Here is a 16,809-nt window from a genome sequence, read left to right on the forward strand (position 1 = left end):
CTGGACCCCACTCTTGGCCTTTGGGAGCCACTTCCCCTCCCTGCCTCTCTACCCATTCCCTTGGCCTTGACATCTTCACCGCTGTCTTACTGAGCACTTCTCACCTCTAGCCTCCAAGACCAGTGGCTGGTGATCTGGCAGCAAACAGAATTTTATGGAGAGCTTTTCAAGATCCTTAAGCCCACCCAAGTTGCTCCCCAGAAGAATTAAATTAAAGTCTTCCAGGAGGGATGCAGATGACTCCAATGTGCAGCTGAGTTTGAGACCTCCTGGCCTTGACCTAGAGTCCACTGCCTGTTTAGTCTCCCAAGCAGGGAGAGTCTAGACACAGCGACATGTGGCTGTGGTCAGAGGTTGTCTGTGATAAGAGCAAGCCTGACCCCCATGGTTCTCCCCACCACCCTGTGATGCAGGTACTGCCATTGTCCTCATTTTAGAGAGGAGAGCGAGCAGAGGAAGCGCACACCTTTGCTCCTCCTCCGAATGGATGACCACTCGATGTGGAAAACACTCCTGGGCTTGGGGAGCACGGCCTCTGAGCCCTCATCGGCCTTGGGGCTTGTCATGACTGGTAGCTCCCCACCATCTCCTAGCCAGGGGCAGAATGGCACAGGTCAGTATCCCACCCTGGTCCGCACCCTGGGAGAGCCAAGCAGAGAGCGCGGGAAGAATCACAGGCAGAAGCTGGAAAAGAAAGAGCCGTGTGGGCTGAAGCTGCAGTAGCCATTGCATCAGCATCTGCTAACCATCCAGCTTCTCCACCCCCCCACCCCTGCCATTAAAGCTTCACTCTTTTCCCCACAGAAGCCGTGCCACAGACACCTGTCCGTGTCAAGAGACCATGAGCCAGTCTGCCTCTTTCTCTAGCAAGGAACTAGTCTAAGACTCACTTAACTTGACCTTGGGCTGGCCTGGGTGGTGGACTCTAGCTGATTGCCTATTTCTGTCCTTCAGCCAACACCTCGGTTTATACCTGTGGCAGGGAGTCTGTGTGGGGAGCCCCTCAATACTGGCTGCACATTAGAATCACGTGGATGTTTTAAAGACGCCTGAACCCGGCCCCAGACCAATTAGAAAAACTAAAGTTTTTAAGTGCTCATAGCATTTAGAGGATGGCTGTCACAGGCTATCATCAGGCTGAGAACTGCTGAGCCAGGATCTTGCTACTCCAAGAGTGGTCCCCAGACCAGCACCATCTGGGAGCTCGTTAGAAATGCAGAATCTCAGGTTCTACCCAGACTGATAAAACCGAAATCTGTATTCCAACCAGATTTCCTGAGTGATTTCTGGGCACATCAAAGTGTGACAAGCGCCAATCTATGGGTCGTAAGTGTCCTGAATCTGTGACCAGCTGTAAGAAACTCTCTGCTGTACCTTATTATTTTAAATTTACACACGTGAGGAGAGCAAAGCACTCTTGCCCCTTGGAACAGAGTTTCTCAGAGTGTGTGGTCTGAGAACTGATGGCGTCACGTCACCTTGGTGGCTTGTTAAACTGCGTGCTCCCATGCCCACCCAGGTCCGTACGCTGGAGTATTTGTTGGTCCCGAGGCATGCGGTTTAAACACATTCTGCTTGCGGTTCCAGTGCACATTAGGGTTAGGTATCCAGTGGTTGCCAGGAAGAGCGGAGAACATTCACACCACTGTTATGTTTGTACTTTTTCTAAGTTAACTCACTTGGCCCTTTTAATAGCACCTTTAAACCTTTAGAGTAGGCAGTGTTATCTCCCAAAGATGGGAAATAAAGGCTCTGAATAATTTCTGAAGCAGCCTACAGACAGTGAGCGGTGTGACTCTCAGCCCTTGATCCTTTTCTCTGCATCTTTGTTGCCCAGAGTCTGGTTTGTGGATCAGCTTCGTGGAGGTCAAAGGGGGCTCATTTGAAATGAAGACCCTCAGGCCCTATCCCAGACTGACTAAATTGGAATCTGTTTTTTTTAAACAAGGTTTCCCAGCTGACTTGTGCGAGCATCAAAGTGTGAAAGCCCTGATCTGGATTGCACTGCTTACCTAGAAATGACTAAGCAAAGCTCAGAATATATCATGGCCAACAACCAGAAAGTGTGTGGGACATGTATGAGCAAGGACAGGGGTTTGTCTGCACTCTCAAATTTCAAGGTAAAACATGCAACCATGTGCCACCCCTCTTGGCTCAGGGTGGGGAAGAAGCTGCTGATTCAGCATCCTGTTAGTGGGTCAGCATTGAACCATAACTCCTGAGTCTGGAGAAGCCCTCCTGACCCTGAGCTTCAGACGCACCTGGAATGTCATCTCACCCTGGGACACTTCTGCAGATAGGGTTCATGCAAAGTGACAAGGACCAAGGTGGGGGATCATCACATCACCTGACAAAGCAGGGCATTCTTCCATAGCACCCATCCCTGTGCAGGTCTGCCTGGCCGGAAAGGCACTTCTGCCAGCCCATGACTTCTTGATCCTCATATGCTAAGTGTAAGTTACCCCAGACACCCTGGGAAGACCAATACTTTGATCTGAGCATCATAAACTCTGAACTGCATGGAGCTTCAAGATGATACCTCCTAGATCCAGAGAAATCAACTTGCCCAAGTCCCTCATTAATCATGGCGCAGCCAGGGACCGCACCTGCGTCTCCTGACTTCCGCCTCGCTGCTCCACAGATGCTGCAGAAGGCCTGGCTCACCTTTCATGCTCTGGCTCGGCAGGGCTCATATTACTATGAATTCCTAGTGTGGATGTCCTAGCCACAAAAGACAAAATCAAAAAGCATCTCTCTTGCCTTTGAAAACATTTCATTTTCTGTCCTTGTTTGGGATGAGTTGGGAGGTGGCACTGAGTATGATCTGATGCGGTGCTGGTTCTGGGTTTCAGGTGGGTGGTACTGGACTGCCAGGCACCAGACCACCGAAGAGGGCAGCGGCCCCTCAAGATGGGCTGGCCAAGGGCTGAGAATGAAAGGTGGGAACCGATGTCACAAAGTAGGTTAGAGATAAAGTAACACATTTCCTGAGGCTGTGAAAAAACTTAAAGCTAAGGTAATAGCAATGTATTGCTAGTTTTGGGACCACAGAGCTGGGCCCAGGGACTCTGGGTACACCAGGTCCTACCTGGTTGCTTAGAGGGTCAAGGAGCTGCTTTGAGTGCGCTGTGGCACATGATTTGGGAAGCTCTGTCCTCGGTAACCTGTGGGTAGACCTTAGCAGCTGAGTGACTCCCTGGCGTGCCTGCCTGGTGTAGGAACTGCTGCCCTCTGCTACTCTGACAAGCCTTTTAGGTGTCCGAGGGCATGTAGCTTCACACTGGGGCCGTTCAGGACCATTTCAGGGGCATGGTCCCTGCCCTTGAGGAATTCTGCCACTCATGTTTTAATAGGCGAGAGTCCAACGATGCTTTCCTCCTGTTGACTCAGAGAAGGAAAGGATGATTACGAGCCATAATGATTTGCTTAGAAGCACTTTTTCTGGAGAGTCGTGTCCCGTAGGACTCACGCCCCTACTGACTTCTAACGTACAGAAAATGCCGACCGTTCCAATAACAGGGATGAGAGATATTTAGTACAAGAGCCCCACCTGCAAATACAACTCTGAAGCGGACTGCAATTTCTTTGAAAGGATCAAAACAACCTCAAACCATACATGACATCTTTCAGAAGAGGAAAAACTGATCTAGTTATTCTTACTGAATGTCAACCTTGACTCAAACAGGTCCCTTCCTATATACTTTCCACAAGCTGTCTTTCTCAGGGTTTGGACAGGTTTTACAATCTGCTGGAGGTAGATCGATGCTGTCCTTGTATCACTTGCAATGTTGAACATATGGAGCATCTGGAACCTACCATTAAGACCCATTTGTCATCCCTGCACAGATCCTGGGGTCTCCCGTCTCTCTAGCTTATTGTCTGCGAACACACCCACACATCAGGAGGCCATTCCTTACTATGTCAGCATGACTTTTTTAAATGACACATTGTATATTATCTGACTTCTTTTTTTTTTTAACATCCAATTCTACATGGTTACACTTTGGCCACAATTTGGGCATGTTTCACTATGCACAAGTTGAGCTTTGTACCACTATGACTTGTCATTTCCAGGGCTAGTGTGTATGTGTGTGCGTGTGTGTGCGTGTGTGTGATATTAATGCCTATGGGTGGTAAATGGGATGGTATCTTTTTCTGCGAAGTTGTGTTTAGTTGATATTTTCAAAGATCATTCTATAACCTCTTGGAGGCCTTGAATGTTAGAACTGGAAAGGCTTTTGAGATTACACTGTCCAGCCATCTCATTTTACAGATGGGGACACTGATGCCTAGAGAAATGGAGGGACTTACTGGAGTCCTGTTAGCTATTGTCTCTCACCTTCCAGCCCAAGACTTATTCCCTTAAACCTCCCTTCCTATTAGAAATTTATTTTTGATCTGATAAGGTCCTCTAGAATCCATTTCTCTTTCCTTTGGGGGATTCAAGACAAACCCACAAATCTTCCTGAGCCTTCCTAATATACCTACACTGGGAAGTGAGTTATGAGGGAGATGGACAGAGTAAAGGTGGAGATCAGGTCCGTAGTAACACTTGGCGATAAGTGATTTGGAAGTTCCAACTTTTTAATTGACCAGTTTTTAAAAGAAGGTGGCGTATGAGTCACTGTAATCCTGAGATAAGTGAGGCCTCAGCCTCAAAGGAAGTGCTTTAAACTCTCTTCCTCCACACACAGCTCACCAGTTGTTCAATGGACTTGCCTAGATTGTGTTTGGTTTTGCTTTGTTTTTGGTGTCTTTGGCTCATAGCATGGAGAAGACATTAGTAAGTGTAAGTGAGTTGGTACCTCATTTAAGCTCAAGATACCATATGATGACTTCATAAATGAGGGTAAAGAACGCAATGGTTGGAACAGGCTGTCTGTCATTGGAGTAACACCTGTCTGAAATTCTTCCAGAACGACTGTGTGCTCTCTTCCTCCTGCTCCCACCCCAGCCCACACCCTCAGAATTGCATGTCTACATTGTCAATCTCCCTGAATTTGATCTCTCTCTTTTCAATCCATTCTGTGCTTCAACCACTAGACCATACCATGATGTCACTCACTCAATAACATCCATGGCTCCCTATTGCCCAGAGTATAATGCTCAGGTTCCTCCACCTGGCTTTCCAGATATTCCACAATATGGCTAAGTTCATTATCCAGCTCTTTCTGCTCCTTCCTGACACACACCCTGCTTTGACACCCTGGCCTTATTGCTGGCCTTCTGTGCTTCCTTCCTCTTCTTGCCTAATTTCTATTGACCCTTTAAGGTCCGGTTGATGTTCTACTTTCTCCATGATGCCATCCTTGACTTATTTGGCCATATGGATCATTCCATTCTTTGAATTCCCATGGCATTTGCAGAAGACTCTAGACCAGTGGTCCCCAACCTTTTTGGCACCAGGGACCAGATTCATGGAGGACAATTTTTCCACGGACCGGTGTGGGGAGGGATGATATCGGCATGATTCAAGTGTGTTACACACAAGCTTACCCCCTTCTGTGTGGCCTGGTTCCTAACAGGCCTGGATCAGTACTGATCCACGGCCCAGAGGTTGGGGACCTATGCTCTAGACTACATCTTTTGAAGTTTTCTATTGATAGTTACCATGCACATGAAAAGTTAATAAACCCTTTCCAATCCAATGAAACTATTTGGAATTATCAACCCTTGACCACATGACCTTTGAATCTAGGCTTTGACAGGAGGAAACTGAGGCCCAGAGAGAAGTGGCTTCCTGAGACCACATATCTAGTCAGTTATGGAGCAAGGTTTTGGCCTCCTGGTTTTGATGCTTTACCCCTGCACTGAAGCTGTTTTACAGACAGCTGGAGCCTTCCCAAATGATATCAATGGACTTGTCACATTTTTAATTTAAAGAAATTATGAATTATTTCATACCCCAAAGGGAGTAACAGAAGTTAACAAAACAAAATACAAAAGCCCACCTGTGTATCATTATGTTTGTGATACCCAATGAAAGGCCAAGGAAAGTTTTGGGCCATGGTACACCAGCTTCTTCTCCAGTGGTAACATTTCCATACTCCCTTTCCTCACATCCTCTTCTCAATCACTCCTTCTCCCCATTATCTATGATAAACATAGCTAACCGATCATAGCACTCTCCCTATAAATTTCAGTACAGCCTCAGAATCCTTCTTAACACAGTGCTTCAGAGAATCAGTACCAATTAGTCAGAGTTGGCACTTGATAATACCCTTCTTCTTTCCCTCTAACCTTAAAGGAAGGTGTGGAGGAGGCAGAGGCCTGGCCATGGGCACTTCTAAGCCTTACAGGATAATCTTTCTTTAGCAAGTTCACTAAGGTTCATATCCTTTGGTAACAGTTTTGGAGGAGATCACATACTACATTACAAGGTTGTCCATTCTCTGACCAGATAACTTCAATGCCCTTGAATCTGTCCCTTAAGGCACAGCTATCTGTCTTCCAGAAACATCCACTCTCTGTAGCTACTCAGAATATGTCTACAGTAATCTAAGATGGCTGTGTAAGAGACAGGGACCAAGAAGATAGGCTGTTAACCTGGAATGTTAAGATGTTTGTGGATACTGAGATGGTCTGATTCTATCAGCATGTCTGTGGGAGTGGTTAGGACCTGAGGAGAGAGGCCTAGATGCCTGGACCAGAGGCCACTCGGCTGGAGGAGCAGGTAATGACTCCTCGAAGGAAGGTTTTCAAATCCACCTCATTAATATCCCACAGCTCAACTTAAAGTGGTGCTGCCCTGGGAACCATACTAACGTCAGAGCTGTGAGTTACAGAGTTGTGGGAAGGAGGACAACTAATACAAAGCCTCATCCAGTGGGCAGGTATGGTGGGAAGGGGATTCAAAGGCTGATGGACTCACCTGGTTCTATCACCAGGTGAGCAGGAAGAGCTCAGGGCTGTGAGTGAGGACACCTGGGCATTTGTCCAGACTCTTTGGTTATCTGGACAGCTCCCTGGACAAGCTGTGGTTTCCTCGTGCATAAAGAGAGGGATTTGAACTATGAAAAAAGAGCTCTTGCACTTTGAAGCTTTCAGAATCTAAACTCTCTTTAGAGTTCTTAGTAAAGTTTCCCCTCCCAAGACTGGCCTTCCCCAGACTCCACAGCTCAGCAGCAAAAAGGAACAGAGAAAGATCGGCCTTTCTCTTTTCTCTTCCTTGGACAAGTCTGATGGTCCTGCTGACTACAGGGGTTACCTGGAACATTTCTGTCCCCTGGGACCTCTTACCTGGGCTCCTTTTGATGTCCTGTACACAGGCTGGAGGAATCTAGGCCACTGAGATTTGAGAAGAAGTTGCTTTCTGATTGGAGGCGCCTCTGGTCCTCAACTCCAGGCGTTGGACTTCTCCCTAAACCCAAACCCCTTCAATTCCTTGAGCCCTCTACCCCATTCTCTGGCTGACTTTCTGTAAATTCCCTTTGCATTTCCTAACCTTATGCCTGGTGCACACCTTCTAGTTGAGGAAGGGTACCATGGGGGATGGGGGAGACGAAAGACAAGAGCTCTTTCTGCAGTTTGCCCGCGCTCTCTCTGGCCTTCCTGACTAAAGATTACTTCCTAAACTCCCCAGGGAATCCTGGCTCTGGCTACCATGGTTCCCTGACCTGGTTTGATCAGGCAGGTTTCCTTTAAAGGGGCAGATCCAGGGACTGTCTAGCAGTGGCTTTTATGTCCTCCTTCAGGCACTACCATCCAGTTACTCCTCTCATTAGAATTCTTGCTCCAGTATTTGCCTTTAAAGCAATCATCTAAATGTTGTCTCCTCAGGAGGCCAATTTGCCTTCTAACCTTAATAAATGCTCTCAGTTCCCCACACAGGCAGAGCACGGGCTGGGGAATAGTATTGCCATCTGCATCTTGATGGAAATTTCTGTACAGCCCGATACTAGACGCTGTCTTTCTGGCTCTGCAGAAATTTTCAGACCTTTCCTTCTTCTGGATCCTGGGGACTCACCATGGGACTCTGTTGGAGCAAGATGGGCACGACCTAACCCCTGCCTCTAGCAAGGACTCTGAGTTCTATATATGAGGAAAGCCAGCCCTTCCAAGTCCCATGAGGCCATGGGGTCTGATAGGCTGGAGTTTGGGGAGGGGGCCCAATCAAAACAGGTTTTGTTTGGCTTTGTGGTATGGTGGGTCAATCATCTCACTGCCACCTTGAGCTTGTTTGCCCTTCTCCCCTCCCCTGGCCTCCCCACCCACTCTGTGACAGGGTGTGACGTGGCCTACCCAAGTTCAGAAACAGAACCTCACACTGCAGAAATTAGCTACACCTGAGTAGACAAATGCCCCACTGACGTCAAACCCCCCCTACGCACTGTGCCAGGTGTTTTGGAACTGCCAAAGAGGGGTCCTGATCACGAAGGGCCTTCAAAAGAAGGAAAGCAAACAAAGGTGGGGGTGGGAGAGGAACCTGGCAGGCCCCACATTCCAGGGACAGGTGTGGAACTGATTGCAGACCAGTTTCCTACACAGGGAGCCCTCCCTTGGTCTTGCAAGTTCAGGGCCCATGGCTCTCTGCTAATGGCACTTTTTCTTGTTCCTCAGCTGGCTGGTCTCTTGGCTCAGCCCTGGATGCTCATGGTCTGCCTTCTTGCTCTGGCCTCTACTGGACACTCCTGAAATTCCTGTGGTTCCTTCACTCCCGCCTCCTAAGCATCTGCACCAGAATTGACAGGGGGATGCTACCCATGAGAAGCATGTAACCAATTTGAAGAGACAGGAAATGATTATTCCGGAGGAACCATTCAGGAAGTTCACATGCCATACCATGAGCCAAACTGAACCGTGGTGTAGTGAGTTAGCAGTGTAGTAAGCACCAATCACAAACACTAGACATAGGGTGGGCCGATCAAGTGCCCTCCTAGAAGCGGAAAACCAAGATGGAATCTTGTCTCTGACAGGTCCTATTGAAGGCTGCAGCTCAGACACCAACAACTCCCCAAGTTCCTTAAAGGCTCCGTCTGAATTTGCTTCAGAACTAAGTTGGCAATGCTCACGGCTCCCCTCAACTCTACATTTTCAGTGTTGTAGAGGGAGGAGGTTGCACTGACCACTAGGAGCTAAACTTGGAGAAGTCAGATTCTTCCAGAGGAAGAGGCCAGAGTTCATGAGGCATAAATGCAAGATGAGCTAAAAGTTCTCTAAAGAGCCGATTTCTTTATTTGATCTGTTCCAGCAGCCTGTGCTGCTGTAGGAGGGGACTGGGTGCTCCTAATGATCAATTCACAGAGTTTAGGAAAAACTTTGCTGGTGAAATCCCTACCTCTCTTCTTGAGACATTGGAAGGATGGAAAGCTTCCCTGTGGATTTGCCTATCTTCTCTAAATGGCAAGAGGCAGGAAAAGGCAGGCAAGCAAAAAATAATCTCACATAGAAATGAAGGCCTTTAAAGTTGTCAGATGGGACTGAAGTTTATTGAGTAGAAATCATAGCCACCCTGAAACTACCAATCCCTAGCTGGTTTTAGATTGTAGCTGTCCCAGCCCCCTGCAACCTGCATGACCCAAGAAAACAAAGACTCCTAAAGGAAGACATGGATTTGACATGGCCACAGATACAGGCCAGGAAGACTGAGTATTGTGATGGGCAGATCTTAGAGGGCTGACCAGAAGAAGAACATCTTGAGAGAGGAGAGTGATAGGGATGAGAAAGTGAAGAACAAGGCACAACTGAGTGACTCTGGTCCCACAGCTTGCATCCACACACCACAACCATGTTGAGCATTTTGGTAAACTGACCAAATAGCTAACTGCTTAAGCTCTAGGGAGAGCTTTAGAGGGAACAATGGCATATTTTGGATATATTTGATCTCTATGTTCTTACCTTTTTAAAAAAGATTTTAAATTTATTTTTAGAGAGAGGGAATGGGAGGGAGGCAGAGAGGGAGAGATATTGATGTGCAGCAGAAACATTGATCAATTGCCTCTCACATGCCCCCCCAATGGGGGACCTGACCCATAATCCAAGCCTGTGCCAACCAGGAATTGAATAGGTGACCTATTGCAGGATGATGCTCAACCCACTGAGCCACACCAATCAGGGCTGTTCTTAAGTTTTTGCCATCCCAGTGATATAACCTCCTCATTCCTCTGCAGGAACTCAAGGCCATAGAATCACAGACTTGGAATTGGAAGAGAAAGTCTTTAGTGGTTAGCTTGTCTATCCCCACCCAAAGCAAGCATCGCCCACAAGCCTCTGATTTCTGCTCCTGCACTGCTAGAGCAGGGAACTCATGGTTGCACTGGACAGCCATTTTTAAGGCAACTTTCATGGTTAAAAAGCCCCTCTCCACTGGTTCAAAGTCTGCCTGCTTATCACTCCCTCCTAGTGGGTCTTGTTTCATGTTCTGAAGTAACTTTGAGTAAGTTGACTTACCCTTCCATGTGCGTTACCTCATACTGCAGACAGTCCTGGCTCCAGTCATTTCTCCTTTCCTTTAAGCCAAAGACAGCACCTTCATTATCATTCCTGATGAGACAAGGGGGCTCCTGACCTTATTCACCCTGCTTGGCCTCATCTCAGCATACCTTTCCTTGCCAAAGCTCTCTTAAAAGGTGCTACCCAGTTTTTTCTTTGTATTGTCTCCTACTTTTTCATTCAACCTATTCTCAGAAATGATTCCTTCAACCTAAGATGTAAATGACTAATCATGCTTACTGTGTTACCTTTCCAGAATTGTTTATATTTTAACAGGTTCAAAGCCTTCAACTGAGGGATGGCTGGGAATGTTTGGGCATCAGGTAATGGCATGATAGACAAGAGAGGGATAGACACAGAAATTTCCTGGGTCCCTTAAAATAATGCTTGATACTTTTCCTGAACAGAAGATCAATCCAACCAGATAATTCACTCAAAATAATGAAATTGGTGATGTTAACTTATGTGGTTTAGGCAATTTGTGATGCAATCCTCATCTTCACCTCAGGTGCAAGTACTCACCTGGCCAGAAAAACCCTCATAAAGTGAATTCCTTGGAGGCAGGAACTAGTCTGATTCTTTCCTGGTTGGTTGTCAAGTGGGGGCTTGAGTAACACATTAATAGTTTCTCATACAGTGTCTTCCGGATGAATGAGTGGAAGAGGTCAGGCCACAAGGCAGTTTCTATGGGCTTGGCTCATGGAAGCTGGCAAGTGTCTTTGAACTACCAATACAGAATCCCATTAATCATGGGGTAAGGGAACTAGGTAGAAGTTTGGGGCCACAAGTTACCAGAATCTGTATCTGATTTACTGAGCAAGAGTAGATAGATAGACAACAACAAAAAAATAATATAAATATACATGGAGATTCAATTTTGGCTCCCATCCCAAAGATATTGGGAAATGAAAAACATTATTTTTGAACTAAATTTTTCAACTTATCTGTTGAATCAAAGAAAAAACAGGTTACTGTTGGGATCTAAATCAGTGGTCTGGAAGATCAAATGGAAAAAATATCTCGAAGCAGAGCAAAAATACGAATGGTAAAAAATTGTGAAGGAGATCAATACCTCGGAGCAAAGATGAAGGAGAACTAACATATAGAAAATAAACGTTTCAGAAATAGAAAAAAAATGAGAGAAATGAAAAGCAATAATCAAACAAATGTTAGAAGAAAAGCCGCCGAGCTAAAAAAGACTTGAGTTTGCAGATTGAAAGGCAGTTTTGACGTGGGTAGACACACATGTAGGCTTACAAAATTCCTGAACTCCAGAGATAAGAAGAAAATCTTACACTTTCTAGGAAGAAAGAACACGTTGTTTACAAAAAGGAAAGGATGAGATTGACATGAGATTTTTAAAATTTGCAACACCTGGAAGCCAGAAAATGAAGACACAACACCTAGAAGCAACTGAGGGGAGAGGCTACAGCCTGAGGGCCCCACCCCCAGCTAAAATGTCAGACACTTAACCAGGAGAAAGAAACTGTGGACATGCCATCAGGGAACATGTCACCTGTATCTTGTCATATATTATTTGAAGAAAATACTCAAGAAAGTGTCCTCAGCAGGTAACTAATGAATAAGAACAAAGATCACAAAACAAGGGGAGGTGATGAGTATTGAAAACAGTGATAAAAGGAACATGCCCAATCTAAATAGTAAACTCTGAATGGACAATGATAGAATTCCTGGGAATGTGTGATGTAGGGATTAATTAAGAATTCTTGTAAAACAAAAAGGGGAATAATGCAAGAGAAAAAATTAAAAATGATAAATGATCTCAATAAAATCTAGGAGTGGGAGATATAGGAGAAGTAGGAGTGTTAGGGATGGAGGCCCTGGGGAGGAGGATAGTGAAAGTAGCTTAAAGGTTTTCATTCTTCAGGGTGAGGAATGAGCAGTAGAGAAATGGGGTATCTTGTCTGGATAAACTATTTGGCATCTTGTTCTTCTATAATAATAGTGAAATATACTTTTGATTATGAGCATTGGGAAAGGGGCAGTAACCACTAATGGAATGGAAAAAAAATAGCAGACCTTCCAAATCAACAAAGGAAAGAAAGAAAATAAAAAGGTAATTCACCTAATAAAATGAGAAAAGTAAGGAAAAACAAAAGCAGTAACAAAAAATAAATAGTAATATTCTACAGGTTCGTCCATGCTGTGTATACTCCATTGTGTAACTGTACCATGGCTTTTTTATTTGCTCAGCTACTGATGGGCACTTAGACCTGGAGAATATTATGCTAAGTAAAATAAGTCAGTCAGTGAAAGACAAATGCTATAACACCTTAATTATATGTGGAATCTAATAAGCAAAATAAAATAAAAACAGAAGCATAGCTACAGGGAACAGACTGACAGGTGTTGGAGGGGAAAAGGGTGGGACTGGATGAAAGATGGTGAAGGGATTAGCCAAAGAACATTTAAGCATGACCCATGGTCAAGGACAATGATATGGGGATTTACTGAGGGAGGGGAGGGGAAATAGGCAAAGGGAAAAAAGGGGACAATTGTAATAGCATAAACAATAAAAAATAAAAATAAATAGTAAAATATAAAGTGGAAGAAATAAAACAAGCATATTGATTGTTACACTAAATGTGAAGAGGTTAAATTATCTTATTAAATTAGAGAAACACCAAGATTAGGTTAAATACAAAACATTTCTCTATGTTATTTTTAAGAAACACAGTTAAAAGGAAATAATAAAGTTAAAAGGAAATGATAATGGTTAAAACAAAGGGCTAAGAAAATATCAGAAAAAAGTTGGCAAGGCAACATTAGTGTTGAATAAGCTGAAACGTGGTTAAAAGTACTAATGAGGATAAAAATGGGCAGTTGTAAGAGTAAAAGATAAAATCTATTAAGAATCAATGATAGTCAATAGGCATCAAATAATGTAGGTGCTAAATATATGAGACAAAGCTCTTGGAAATATGAAAGAGTTTAATAAAACTATATAATTACAATCATACCTCAGTACTTGTCAGCTTCAGAACTCATCAAACCCTTTACTCATTGCATTTTGATGAGAAAAAAATGTTTCAGCACTCGGCACTTACTTGGGACTCATCGTGCTTGCCAGAAATTGTATGAGTCAGAACACTACCCCACAAGAGAAAATGTTTCATCACTTGTCACTTGTTCAGTACTCATTGGTTTTGGCACATGTCACGAGTTCCAGAATGAATTAACAATGAGTACTGAGGTACCACTGTATAGCTGAATTTTAATAAACCCCTTTCAGAATTAAGATCCATAGACAAAAAAAAAAAAAAAAAAAAAAATTAAAAATAAAAAAGAATAAAAAAGCACATAGAAAAAATTGAATGATGCAGTTAATAAATCAATTTAATATGTCTTACTTTCAAATAAAATAATTGCATTTTATATGTCCAAAATCAATCAAGTAATTGGCTACAAAGAAAAATTCATATAATTTTAAAATAGAAATTTTACAGCCCATATCCTCTGCTTATAATCCAATAAAACTAAATATAGGAAGTCTAAAAATATCAAAATTTTCTAAGTTCTGGAAATTAAGAAACACATTCTTAAATAGTCCTTGGATCAAATAGAAACCAAAACTAAAATTACAAACTATTTAAAAACTGATAAAAATAGAATATCTTATTCCAAAACCTATAGTACACAGCTAAAGGTGTACTCAGGGGAAAATTAATAGCCTTAAATGTCATTGTCATTGAAGAAAAAAGATCTAAAATGGAGAAACTTTACATCAATTTTATAAACATTTGGAAAAAAGAACATTTACATGAACCATGAGAAAACAGGGGAAAAACTCAATAAAATAGAAAATAAACCACAACAAGTAGAAATGACAAATTAATTCCAAACTGCTTCTTTGAAAAAGCTGATAAAATAGACAAATCTCTCACAAACCTGATTAAGGAAAAGAGAACAATATTACATCAGATTGGAAAGTACAAAGGACACAAAGCCACAGGTACAGGAGAGATTGAATTGTTATGAGAACATTCTATGGTGTCAAAAATACAAAAATAAAGAGAATGGATTATTTTTCAGCAAACTCTCAGGTTTGACCAAGAAGAAGTAGGAAAGTTGACTATGCCAATTATCATAGAAGTGATTGGAAAGATGATTTGAGATCAATGATTTAAAAATGCAGCAGAATAACGTTGTTCCATGCTGACAGAACTTTTTAGAGTAGGAGAGAAGATGAAAATGGGAGAGGGAGATGATGAGGCCAGAGGGAGAAGAGATGAGAGGATTTAGGGAGGAGATAGTAGAAAAGGGTGTCTGTGATAGAAAAAGGAAGTTTAAGTCAGGGGTTCCTCTAAGGCCCTCTTCTCCCCAGTCCCACACTTACATTCTTTCTCTCTTTAATGACTGCTCATTAATGTTCAGCCACAAATACTTATGTTCAATTATTATTTATACAACCAAGAGCTACTGCTGGTAGTCTGGGTGATAGTAGAAAATATCTGGTGGCCTGCTCCCATGCAACCTCATGTTGGTGGCGTGAACCTGTACATTTAGGGCTCCTGCCTCTACTCATTTGTGGGGGTTGGGGGGCAGTGAAATGGGGAAGTGCTGGTGAAGTTGCGACAAGGCCACTGCAGGGAGCTCTCCTGTCCCATGAGACTATTTGGGCTACTTCAAAGGACATCTGGGGATCTGTCCATAGCCTGTGGACAAAGTGACGTGCACTGGGTAGACTTCTTAGAAGGGTGGGGATTTTCCTTTCTGCCCCACCCTCATCCATGCCCAGGACAGAGAGATGCAGCATCTGCCCACTGGTCTGGCTTCATGAGATTTGTTCTGTCTCCAGCAGGGCCTTGTTTAACCACATTTGGGAAATACCATCAATTTTCTGCATCTTAGCGCCAAAAGTATTTTTTAAAAACATGTCATCACTCTTGTCTGGCTTCTCTTGGCAAATGAATTCAGTGATTAACACTGCTTCATCCAGGCATTTCTTTCTTATATCAAAATAGTAGGTAATTTGTTTTTCTATTTCTACATAAATATCTGGCCATCTTGATCATAATGTATTATAGAATTTCTGGGGCCCTGTGGTTTTTCCAGACTTGCCGCACATATTTTTTTCCCCCTTTTTATGACTAGCTCAGCTTTTATCCATTTGTCTTCAGATGAGTTTGGCAGCTTGTAATACAGTTAACTTTTCATTCCTAAGGGGGTTAAAGTGGGAACTTGGGAGAAAAAAAACCCCAAACCCAGATCCCTGTGACCAATTGGTACCTTGTAAATGATAAACTATGAAGTGGGGTGGGAAGAGAAGGGAGGGAAAGAGATAATGTTGCCCAAGTAGGATGAAAGAATTTTCATATTCAACTAGTTTTTCCTCTCCTGGAAATCCAATAAAAGGCAATTCCCATCCAATCCAATTCTTGGGTGGAGCTTATCGAGGGCTTAATGGAGAGGAGAGATGGTTTTGGGTTATCTCTGGTTTGATTATCTGTTGTTAGAATACCTTGGGGGTCTCTCTTCCATTTTGGGGAATTGAGCCTTGGCTGGAAGCCTGGAAGGCATCATGCATCACAGGATGGGGGAATCACCTGGCCTTCACACTTCCTTCCAACCCCAAGATTCTCTGAGCCTCCCTGCTCTTCTTGCTGGAAACTCCTGGGTTTCCAGAGGGTCATGCTTTTTACTTCCTCCCATGGTGGTGAGCTCAATGGCAGAGGGGGAAACAGGGGGAGGAGGTAGAGGATGGGGAGCCTTAGAAGTGGTTCCCAGACATTTGTGTGGAAGGAGGTAAGGTTTAAAACTGCAACCGCTAGTGAACATCACTGGGTCTGTCAATTCTCCGAGAGCCTCAGGGCACATCTTCTTGAGTCTGGTCATACTAACCTCATTTTCTTGTGTCCCCTCCATTTCCTAAGACTCTTCACACCTTCGTGGCTATGTCTGTTGTACACAGAACCTGCTGCTAGCCTTTGGGCCTGCTGCCTGCCCATCAACTCCTAACCATTATCATGTTGATTATCCGTATCAGGCACTGGCAAACTATTGCTTGTAGGCTCAATCTAGCTGGCTGCCTGTTTAATCAAGTCTTTTTGGAACACAGCCACGTTCATTCATTTATATACCATCTAAGGCTATTTTTTTGCTACAATAACAGAATTGAGTATTTGCAAAAGGGACTGTATGGCCTCCAGAGCCAAATATTTTTACTGTATGACTCTATCCAGAAAAAGTTTGTTAACTCTGGATCTATATATAACTAAGGAATGAATGCAAGCTAATGACTATATTAATTGAGAAGCCAAATTGTAAAATTCATGGATGATTGTTTTTCTAGAGTCAAGGTTAATCATTTAAGTATCATACATCTCATAGAGCCTGCAATAGCCACAAGCAAATAAG

At 43.8% G+C, this 16,809-nt stretch overlaps 1 protein-coding gene across 2 annotated transcripts in view; it reads right to left on the reverse strand.

The window, feature by feature from the left end:
• SLC14A2 (solute carrier family 14 member 2) overlaps window positions 1-16,809 on the reverse strand; it is a 50,556-nt gene that overhangs the window by 13,871 nt on the left and 19,876 nt on the right. The window contains exon 10 of one of the 2 annotated variants that reach the window (XM_090285105.1): window positions 467-589. In XM_090285105.1, coding sequence (XP_090141231.1) covers window positions 467-589 — 123 coding nt within the window. Of the gene's footprint in view, window positions 1-466; window positions 590-638; window positions 733-16,809 lie in introns of those variants that run through there. The other variant, XM_090285106.1, reaches the window with a different exon arrangement.

This window comes from Furipterus horrens, unplaced genomic scaffold (genome assembly GCF_987537825.1).
Source record: "Furipterus horrens unplaced genomic scaffold, mFurHor1.1.pri manual_scaffold_8, whole genome shotgun sequence".
NCBI lineage: Eukaryota > Metazoa > Chordata > Mammalia > Chiroptera > Furipteridae > Furipterus > Furipterus horrens.